Source organism: Pyxicephalus adspersus, chromosome 12 (genome assembly GCF_032062135.1).
Source record: "Pyxicephalus adspersus chromosome 12, UCB_Pads_2.0, whole genome shotgun sequence".
In the NCBI taxonomy this organism is placed as follows: Eukaryota; Metazoa; Chordata; class Amphibia; order Anura; family Pyxicephalidae; genus Pyxicephalus; species Pyxicephalus adspersus.
In genome coordinates this window covers 18,087,604-18,098,970 of record NC_092869.1, presented here as the reverse complement: position 1 = coordinate 18,098,970, position 11,367 = coordinate 18,087,604, and the positions used below count along the sequence as shown (strand labels likewise).

General features: G+C 41.8%; 1 protein-coding gene across 1 annotated transcript; it reads right to left on the bottom strand.

Moving 5' to 3' along the window:
* Positions 1-2,264: 2,264 nt before the first annotated feature.
* On the bottom strand, positions 2,265-6,078 carry LOC140342502 (uncharacterized). The gene has a single exon (XM_072428711.1). It carries the CDS (start codon positions 6,019-6,021, stop codon positions 5,032-5,034), a length of 990 nt encoding a protein of 329 aa, XP_072284812.1. The 5' UTR covers positions 6,022-6,078; the 3' UTR covers positions 2,265-5,031.
* Between the last annotated feature and the right edge of the window lie 5,289 nt (positions 6,079-11,367).

Sequence of the window (11,367 nt, the reverse complement as noted above, 5' to 3'; positions counted from 1 at the left end):
AGGACTGAAAGAAAATACTTACCCTGTCCCCGCAGCTCCTCCAGCAGCAATAAAAAATTTGCTACTGCTGGCATCTGCAGTGAGATGTGAAGCACAATGCAGAAATCCTGCATTGTGCTTTGCATCTCTCTGGAGTTGCGAGCAGCAGCAGCTCTAGCGTCTGTGTGCCTGTGTGAGGCAGGGCAGGGAAATCCCCCACTCACATCACCCCGGAGGATGAGTCATCTTCCGGGTGATGTGAGTGGTGATATATGGGGGTGTGTCTGGGAGGGAAATTTAAAAGCAGATTACAATGTAAATGGTTTAAATTGTTTTTAAATTTTAAATGGTTTTTACAGTACAAAAACACCACACAACATGAAATAAAAATAAAAGTACATTTTTTTTTTTTTACTTGTTTATTGTGTTTCAAACTTTTTTTATATTCATGATATTTTTTTTTTTTTTACATGATTGTGTTTCAAACTTTTTTTATATTCATGATATCTACTAGACCCTTGTTCGGACATATTTCTGTAACTTACGGGTCTACAATTTAAAAAAAAAATTTCATGAAAAACAGTGTACCGCTTTTGGTACAGAAATCTAGACATCAGTGAAACGCCCAGGTGGTTAATGCAGTTATGCTAAACTATCTATTTACTAGACTATATTATTAGTATATATAGACCTGCATCCTTTAGAGATTTCCCTGTGCACAGCACTTGAGCTTACTGGTGGGCTTCAGCGGTAGCCCCCTCCCCCTTAGTTTCCTGTCATCCAACAAATTCCTGGGTTCAGGTAATCATTTAATCCCTAATAACTAATACTTGATTAAACCTCTTTAAGACTTAGTGGATTATTTTATTTACATAACTGTACCCTTATGTCTTGATTCATGTTACCCTACACACAGAAATTGATTATTGATGTAGAAGCTCTATATTGCAGTATCCCACATGATAAAGGCTATCACCCCCCACATACCCCCTTCAATCAATTTATCACCTCTTTGTTAGAATATATCCTTACTAGACACAGCTTTACATTCAAAAATACTTACTACTTGCAAATACAAGGAGTTGCCATGGGCCCTTGATGTGCACCGGCCTATGCCAACATCTATTCAGGCGAATGGGAAAAAAACTCCTTTAAAACCCCTTTAATGTGAAATATCTTCTCCACATTCAAATGTGGATAAGATATATTAATGACACCTTCATGATCTGGACTGGCCCAAAATCACTTCTAAATGAATTATTTAATGAACTACAAGTCAAGATATATAACCTCAAATTCACTATGTGTACAAGCAAAACTAAAGTACCATTTTTGGACACCTTTATATTCATAACATGCAGGCAGCCTATATTGAGTCAACCTGCTGGGTCCCAACTACAGATCTGCTCTTTTTACAAGCTTTATGCAGCAAAATCATGATATTACTGCTACTTAAACAAACTACCGTATTTTTCGGACCATTAGACGCTCCGGACTATAAGACGCACCAGGTTTTCCGCACGGGAAAACAAGAAAAAAAAATTCATTTGATTTCCCCTGAGATCCAGCGTGCGGCACTTGTGCCCGCCCATGAAGGCGGCGCCGATCGGCATTCATGAAATCAATCGGCGCTGCCTTCGTGGGCGGGCACAAGTGCCGCACGCTGGAACACAGGGGAACACAGAGGAGGAACACAGACATTGGCTGCTATCTGCCTCTGTCTGTGTTCCTCCTCTGTGTTTCCCTGAGATCCAGCGTGTGGCACTTGTGCCCGCCCATGAAGGTGGCGCCGATCGGCATTCATGAAATCAATCGGCGCCGCCTTCATGGGCGGGCACAAGTGCCGCACGCTGGAACACAGGGGAACACTGAGGAGGAACACAGACATTGGCTGCTATCTGCCTCTGTCTGTGTTCCTCCTCTGTGTTTCCCTGAGATCCAGCGTGTGGCACTTGTGCCCGCCCATGAAGGTGGCGCCGATCGGCATTCATGAAATCAATCGGCGCCGCCTTCGTGGGCGGGCACAAGGGCCGCACGCTGGGACACAGGAACACAGAGGAGGACACTGGCTGCGAGGACCGGCGGGGATACAGGTAAGTAAAAAAATATGCATTCGGACCATAAGACGCACCCTGATTTTCCCCCCACTTTAGGGGGAAAAAAAGTGCGTCTTATGGTCCGAAAAATACGGTAATATCTCAATTTGCAATAGGTTTGGTGAATACTAAGTGTCTCTCTGTTGGCTACCTAAACTGAAGTTATCTGTCTGTGTGCACATTGTAATGCACTATAATTTTTTTTAGCACTCAATAATGTAAATACAAGCTCAGAAGGGGGAAGACAAATATCAAATAAACTGAAGGGCAATCAAGATATTCTACCACCCTATGTGTGGGGGGTAGACACTGCTGTATAGCAAATATGTACAATGTGGTTAAAAAGGGATCTAAATGAAAAACTAAAATTCCTAATTTTTGCTACATTAATGAAATATGACTCTACTTTTATTTTCTAACCCAGAAAACATTTTTAAAACAAGAATGAGTTCCAGGTGCTCAACAGTAGGTTTTATTTTCAAGAAGGTATTAAACAGCAGACTCAAAATAACCACATTTTTATTGCAATTATCAAGAATTAACGTTACTTGCAGCTTCACATGTTGCTAAACTAAGCTTTATAATACAGCTATGTATTGTGGCACAGCAAATGGGGGTACGTGTATTTTAAAGTGCTTATTTCCCATTAATGAGTGGATTTGCAGCTTATGAAGATTACTGAACCAGTGGTATTAATATTACAGGCTCTGCACTTCCTGTGAAAACAACTTCACAGATTTGAATGTGGAATATCATACTGATTGCTTGACATACAGGGCCCTAATCATAAAGTATTCCCTTGTCAATTCATCTGAAATTACTGGCAAGTGAATTTCACTCCTCCTTTCAGTTCCAATTAAAACAATAGGCCTGATATAATAAAGCTCTCTGAGGCAGGAGAGGATACACATTCATCAGTGAAGCTGGGTGATCATGCAAAACTGGAATTAAATTCTTCAAATTAATTAGCTATTTTCTAGCAAATATTTTGAATCCTTTTGAATCCTTGACCAGATCCATTTGCTGGATCACTCAGCTTCACTGATGAAAGTTTATCCTCTACAGCCTAAAAAGCTTTATTAAATCAGGCCCAATGACTCATTGGGCCTGATTTTATTAAAGCTCTCCAAGACTGGAGAGGATACACTTTCAATTATGAACTTGGGTGATTAAGCAAACCTGGAATGGATTTCTTAGAAGTCATTTGTTATTTGTTAGCAAATCTTCTCAATCCTGGACCAGATCCATTACAGGTTTGCTGGATCTCCCAGGTTCACTGTTGAAATTGTATCCTCTCCAGCCTTGGAGAACTTTACTAAATCAGGCCTATTCTGTCACCTAGTGCCCAATTGTCAACGCGCACAGCAGTCACAATAGAAAATGCTATATGTATAAATAAAAATGATGCGTGAATTTAGAGTGCACTGACTTATAAATACACCCCATAGTTGGATAGATTTGAACTTATTATAATATTTAACAATAAAAATTAACATTTGCATTGCCATTAAATATCTGTTCGCATTACTACAGCAAAAAGAAAAATTTGGCTCAAATGGAAACATCAAACTACAAAACCTAAAATCCCCAAAAGTGCTCTGTGTAGAAAGTGTTATTAAAATGTGCATATTAGGAGTGGGCAAAATCATACTAAATTTTAAAACCAGTCAGTCCACATCAGTTCTTCAGTAGCATGCAGAATTCTAGGTGCTAGTATTTGTCCCTATTTATATAGTATGCAGTTGTATTTGGTCCACTTTCTATAACACACACACACACACACACACACACACACACACACTAAAGAAAGAAAAAGAAAAGAGAAAAAATTATTGGCACCCCACCACCTAATACTTGGTAGCATCCCTTTTAGAAGAAATACCTAATGTTAATCGCTTTCTGTAACAATCAATGAGTCTTTTACATCTCTCTACTGTAATTTTGCACCACTGTTCCTTTGCCAGCTGCTCCAGATCTCTCAGATTTGAAGGTCTGTGTGTAAAACACTGAGCATGTAGAAAAGAAGGATGAGCAAATAATTGTCTAAGGATTTGAGAACCAAAATCATAGAAAAGCATGACCAATCCCAAGGCTACAAGTCCATCTTCAGAAATCTTATTCTTCCTGTGTCCACTGTGCGCATCATTGTAAAGAAGTTTACAGTCCACAGCACTGTAGCTAATCCCTCTTGACGTGTGCAAAACATAAAGACTGATGATATATTACATTAAAGAATTGTTTAAATGGTGGATAAAGAACCTTGATCAACTTCCAACAAATTCAAGCTCACCTGCAGGCACAGGGTACAACAGTGTCAGCTCACACTATCCATAACCATGTGAATGAAAAGGGACGCTATGGCAGGAGACCCAGGAGGACCTCACTGCTGACACAGAAACATAAACAAGCCAGATTGGAGTTTGCTAAAAGTGACCAGTTGAAGCCACAATCCTTCTTGTTGAATGTCCTCTGGACAGATGCAACAAATATACAGCTTTTCAGTAATGCACTTAATTTGACTGTTTACAGAAATCAAAAAGAAGCCTTCAAAGAAAACAGAACATGGTCCCTACAGTCAAACATGTTTTGGGGTTGCTTTGGCTGCTTCAGGCACTGGTAGTCTTGGCTGTTTGCATGGTAATAAAAAATCTGAAGACTACCACAAGGAATCCTGGGGTGAAATGTAAGGCCCGGTGTCAAAAAGCTGGGTCTCAGCCAGAGGTCATGGGTCTTACAGCAGGACAATGACCGAAAACACACTTCAAAAAGGCCATTTTTGATGTTTTGTGTGGAATGTCTCAGATTTTTTTTCTCTGCTTTTTGTGTTCTTCCAGTGTCAACAAAAGAAATAAACATGACAATACCAAAGCATTAATTATTGCAACAATTTTCTGGGAGAAGTGGTGCATTTTCTGACATAAATACAACGGTGCCAATATTTTTAGCCAGGACTATTCTATTCAGATGATATGATCAGTTTCACTCTGGAGTGGATCTTTAGATGTGTGGTAAGATGGGATTTGCGCGTGAACCTTTTTCCACACTCAGAACAATCATATGGCCTTTCTCCTGTGTGTGTGGTTTGATGTCGCACCAGATCTCTTTTGTAGGCAAATCTCTTATCACATTTACTACAAGCATAAGGACGCTCTCCAGTATGTGATCTCTGGTGGACATTCAGATTGGAAATGCAGGTAAACCCTTTCCCACATTCGGTGCATATATATGCCCAGTTCCCAGTATGGGCCATCCGGTGTTTAACCAGACGGGAATTATCAGCGAAGCTTTTGCCACACTCCTCACAAGTAAATGGCTTCTCTCCGGTGTGAGATCTCTTGTGTATGACCAAAGCTGATGTACATGTGAAAGTCTTTCCACATTCCACACATATATAGGGCTTCTCCCCAGTGTGGGTTCGATTATGTATGAAGAGGGAGGAATTACTAGTGAAGCTCTTCCCACATTCCCAACAGATGTATGGTCTCTCTCCTGTGTGGATTCGGATGTGTGTGGTCAGAATTGCACTACTGGTAAAACTCTTTTCACAGTGTGTGCAGGTGTATGGCCTTTCCCCACTGTGAATCCGCTGATGGATCACAAGAGATGACTTTCTAGCAAAGCACTTTCCACAGTTTGCACATGTGTATGGTTTTTCCCCAGTGTGTGACCTTTGATGAATAATAAGATGAGACAATGATATGAAGCTACGCCCACATTCTGGGCAGATACACTTTTTTTGAGGCTTGTTAGATGCATAGTGGGCAGTGGCCTTAGATATTACTAGGGAGTTTTTGCCAGTTTGTTTACACTTGTATTCCAAGGTGGAGTGACGGAGGCTCCGACGTCTATCTTCACAGGAATACTGATCATTTTTGTTTTCCTCATGTTGAGCCTTCTTCTTTCTCACTCTCTGTGATCTGGTTTTACCCAGGGTAGATGGGGACATTTTATCATTGCTTAAATTCTCTATTGGCTCCTTTGGTTCTTGTGGACTCAGATAGTCATCATCTGTGAAAAAAATAGAACAAGTGGGTAGATCATATTGCAAACATATTACTTTAACTAGAAAAACATTATGACTTAAGGAATTTTTGACAAGACAGTTTGAGAAAACCAGAACGTGTCCGTATATGTACGTTACACAAAGACATGACACAAGTTTTAAAGCCTAAAATCTATGATGAACAATATTTCTCTAAATACATGATCCATAGGTATTCTTAATTGATTCTTGATGTTTGTTTGGCATTTTGGGTGTATTTCTTACAGATTAATGCAGTAATCAAACATGAAATGTCTCCTGCACTTTACCTCTGTGCAGGATTTTCCTATAATAAACACCTTTCACTGCTACTCTCTCTTTTTAAGGAGAGTGACTGGTCTTATAGCCTATAGTGGATGGACATGTGTGCAGTCAAGCGACAAGTGATGATATTTATGTATCTAAGAAAGCTTACGATTTATATCTTAAATTGATTTATTTTATAAGAACAAGGACAGAGAGGTTCAGAAAAGCGGGACTTTCAAGGGCTTACTTAGGTACAAAAATCAAATAAGAACATTTTATTTCAACCATTTTAGGACAATGTGCTACAATAAAAACAGATCAGCATCAATATGGTTATGATTAATAGATCTCAATATCATCAGTAACTTTTAAAACAATAAATCACGTTTCGCAGCAATTTTAGCTGCTTCCTCAGGAATGTTTGTCAGAGATCATATATCCATATATAACAATCCTAAACATAAATAAAAAAATTAGATTACAAAAAGACAAAATTGCAAACTTTTTTTAAAAAAATTAACAAAATTGAAAATATGAAAAAATATAATTCTTATCAAAAGTACTCACAAAGGTTGGATAACAGTTAATAATAAGTTGAACCTGTAGTTTCAAGATTACACACCACAGATGTAGCGATGCTGGGGGCACAGGGACGGCAGGACACTACTGGGCTAATCCGTAATAAATTTAAAAAATCACTTTTAGTTTATTTGAAAATAAGATTATTCTACAACAAAAAATAAATTCCCATACCTTAAGATCAAATTATTACTGACCCAAATATATAAGTATTTAGGGTTCTCCCCGGGCACTTTTAGCTGGGCACACCACCCAGCACTTTTCAGCACCCACCCGGCTGTTTTTGGGTGGTTACCAAAGAGTTTGTTCACAATACACGGGCTGCCACCCACCTAAAATTTCTTCCAACCCAGCTTGAAAAAATTTCTGGGTTGAGCACTGTTAGTAGTTAGTAACATTGACATAAATATAATGTGAATCAATGAATCAATAGAGAAATACTCAATGTAAGGAAGGTGCTTTTTGATACCCAAGGGTCATTACCCAGCTGTGATATTGGATGTTTGGCAGATATATTGACCATACTGGATGAATAGTAATAAGGACATAATAAGTCCCAAAAGGTTTTTTTTGACATCTGCATATTTTAATACCAAACCCTAGACAATAAAATAACTACATATTTTTATAGACTTCAGGCAGTAGGATAAATATATATGCTTAGTATAGAGAAATGAAAAGATACCTGAATAACAAAAGGGGCAATTTTTGAATGCTTTTAGGGTCAGAAAGTAGAAGTGTATACAGGATTGGAGAATTCCTGGAAGCCCATTCAGATAAAGATAAATCCAATTAAAGTAAACAGAAAGCCCAGATAGGTAAATATTGTGGAGGCCCAAACAGGGTTAGAACTGTGTCCTGAGGATTGTCACACTTGGGGAGACAGGGCCACTAGGGGGCGCTATGGCTTGCATGGGAGTGGTGTAAGCCCTGAGAAGGGCCAAGGTGCAGAGTCTAAGCAGTAACCAGGTCTTCTCCAGAGCCTCTGATGGTGAGGATGTTGTGCTGCTAGTTACTGCTAGGTTGTGGTCTTTGGGCACACCACGGTGGGCAGGATAAAATATGGTACCAAATCACAAAGCTGAAGAATAGTCGAGGAAGGCTGGGGTCGAGGCAGGCAGCAAGCAAGAGAGGTCAGGTCACAAGCCAGGGGTCAATTACCAGGGATCCAAGAGACAGACACCAGTGACACGGGCCACTGTGGACACAGGGAACACAGGAGACACTGGAAGCAACGGGAGGCACAGGTGACACAGGAATATCAACAGACTGAGAGAAACACTGTAACAGCAAAAGGGCATGGGCTCTGAAACACAGACTGGGTGACAGGAGGTTAACACAGAAGCAGGACAGAGGAAATGCTATAATAGGCAACAGGTGTACAGAAGGAACTCAACATAACTAGGGACTCGGCACTAGTGGAGACTTGTTGCACGAACGCTGAGTGCTGTGTCTGAGCTAGCTAAAAAGCCAGGGACTGTAAAGAGGCTATTTCCTGATTGGCCGGCAAAGCTGATAAAGCTTGCTAGCATAGGCATGCCCAGAGTCAGAATTGCCCGCATGCGTCTGCACTTTAGTGAGGAAGAGGTAAATGCGACAAGGATCAGTACATCCCCAGCAGAGCCACATATATAGTGTGAATCCACCTGGAAAAAAAGCATACCACATCTTCACGTGCAGGTGCACCGGAAGTGACGTCATATGAGGCGACTTCCTGTGTATGGAATGCAATTAGCCACTCCAATAACCGGAAGTAAAAAACAGGAAATGATGGTGTATTGATATAGCACCTAGAGGGTGCCATATCTATATACTATGTACAAACCAACCATCATTAAACGGGAACAGAGAAGAATAATAGAAAACAGAAGACAAAATGTTCTTATATGATTTTATATGAAAACCCTTGAAAGTCCTGCTTTTCTGAACCTCTCTGTCCTTAAAAAAATAATCCTAAAATAAATCCTAAAATAATCCTCAATTTTTGGGATGTGGCTTTTTGTTTATATTGACTTGATTGGTTAAATATTTGGGGCCAATACCTTGATTCAAATTTATATCTTAAGACTAAACTCACATGGCTGTGACAATCACATGGCTGCCCAGCATTGCTCAGTACTGCCGCCACCTGCTCACTGCCCAGTACCCAGCTCTAGATGCCAGACTAGACTCAAGCTCAACAGGGTCTTGTTTCCCCGCTGATTCCGCCAAGCCCGTTCCCTTTTATGTGGTTTCGATACATAGTAGGTAGGGACAGATTAAAATCTTGTTCATCCATTCATTCTCCAATAGCTACAGCTTTGACACTGTTTATATAGGTGATGGCCTCAACCTCTAATGCCCTTCTTGCTCCATCTCAGGGCCCACCGCCTCCTCCTCATGCTGTTACTGCTGCCGCCTGCCCAGTACCAAGCTCTAGATGCCAGTTACCAATGCTGTCCACGCTCTGTCTCAGAGCCCACCGCCTCTTCTTCCTGCTGTTCCTGCTGCACGCCCCAGGCTTAATCAATATGAGCCATCAGGATACAGGTATACTTGAGCCAGCTGATTCGAGTGGGTGACATCTTTAACCCTGGAGCGCAGCTCAAAGCGTAAGTGGAAGTGCATGTCAATCACATCCAACTGGTGCAAATCTGCCAGTGTGGCACTGTAGAAATTCCCTTCTATGATGTCCCAGCGCACATTAGGAATTGGGTACTCTAGCACTTTACCAGCTTTGAATCCAGCAGACATGGACATGTTGCATATCACCCGACATTTGAGGCTCAGCACCTCGGTTAGCCGAATAAACAGATAGTCCAGGTTGGTTTTGTACATTTGCAGTGATTGCTCATAATACCTGATAACATCCTATATACACGAGTTGATGATGACAACGTCGGGCTGAGGTCCATGTTGGAAGTTGGCCAGCATGCTCTCTATGTACTCCAAAGAAACACGGATCGGGAAATAGAACCGTACAAGGTGGTGGTCAGTTCTGTAATGACCCACTTGGCGGTAAATTATGCCATTGTGCATTTCACCCAGAGATCCCCCAATGTGTCGTTTGCAAATGACATCTCACCCTTCCCTTTCAGCTGCTTCTCAGTCCGAAACTCATCATTCTGCAGTATTTTCACAAGATCTTTGTTGACAGATCTTTGAATGGAGTCTCCCAGGACGGCCACATACTTGTTGTGGAGATGCTTGAGTCTAGTCTGGCATCTAGAGCTGGGTACTGGGCAGTGGGCAGGCAGGAAAAGTAATAGCAGGAAGAGTAGGCGGTGGGCCCTGAGTAGTGTGGATGGCATTGTTAACTGGCATCTAGAGATGGGTACTGGGAGGAGGAGGGGGCAAGCCCTGAGACGAAGCAAGGATGGCTTTAGTGGTTGAGGCCATCACCTATATGGACAGTGTAAAAGCTGTAGCTACTGAAGACATTGCTGTGTAGGGGACTGCCTTTTCCTATCTGCTAGCTGTAACTTTGTAAAATGCGGCATGGACAGCGTTGTTAACTGACATCTACAGCTGGGTACTGGGTACTGGGCAGGTGGCAGCAGTAACAGCCGGAGGAAGAGGTGGTGGGCTCTGGAACAAAGTGTGGACGGCATTAGTAACTGGCATCTAGAGTACTGGGCAGGCGGCAGCATCAGTAACAGCAGAAGAAGGAAGTGGTGGGGACAGCACAGTGGCTCAGGGGTTAGCACTCCAGCCTTTGCAGCGCTAGGTCCTGGGTTCGAATCCCACCCAGGACACTATCTGCATGGAGTTTGCAGGTTCTTCCCGTGTCTGCGTGGGTTTCCGGGTACTCCAGTTTCCTCCTACATCCCAAAAACACGCAGCTAAGTTAATTGGCTTCCCCCTAAAATTGACCTTGGACTACATTAACCACATATGACTATAAGTAGGGAAATTAGATTGTGAGCTCCTTTGAGGGACAGTTAGTGACACGACATGAACTTTGTACAGCGCTGCGTAATATGATGGCGCTATATAAATACTGTATAATAATAATAATAATGAAAAGTGGTGGGTTCTGGATCAAAGTGTGGACGACATTAGTAACTGGCATATAGAGTTGGGTACTGGGCAGCAGCAGTAACGGCATGAGGAGGAGTCATTTAGCACTGAGGCGGAGTGTGGACGACATTAGTAATTGGCATCTAGAGTTGGGTACTAGGCAAGCAGCAGCAGTAACAGCATGATTCGAAGGCGGTGGGCCCTGAGACGAAGTGTGGACGACATTAGTATCTGGCATCCAGAGTTTGGTACTGGGCAGGTGGCAGCATCATTTACAGGAGGAGGTGGTGGGCTCTGAGATTGAGCATGGACAGCATTAGTATCTGGCATCTAAAGTCGGGTACTTAGTAAGGACGGCATAAGTATCTGGCATCTAGAGTTTGCTACTGGGCAGGCGGCAGCATCATTTAAAGAAGAAGGAGGAGG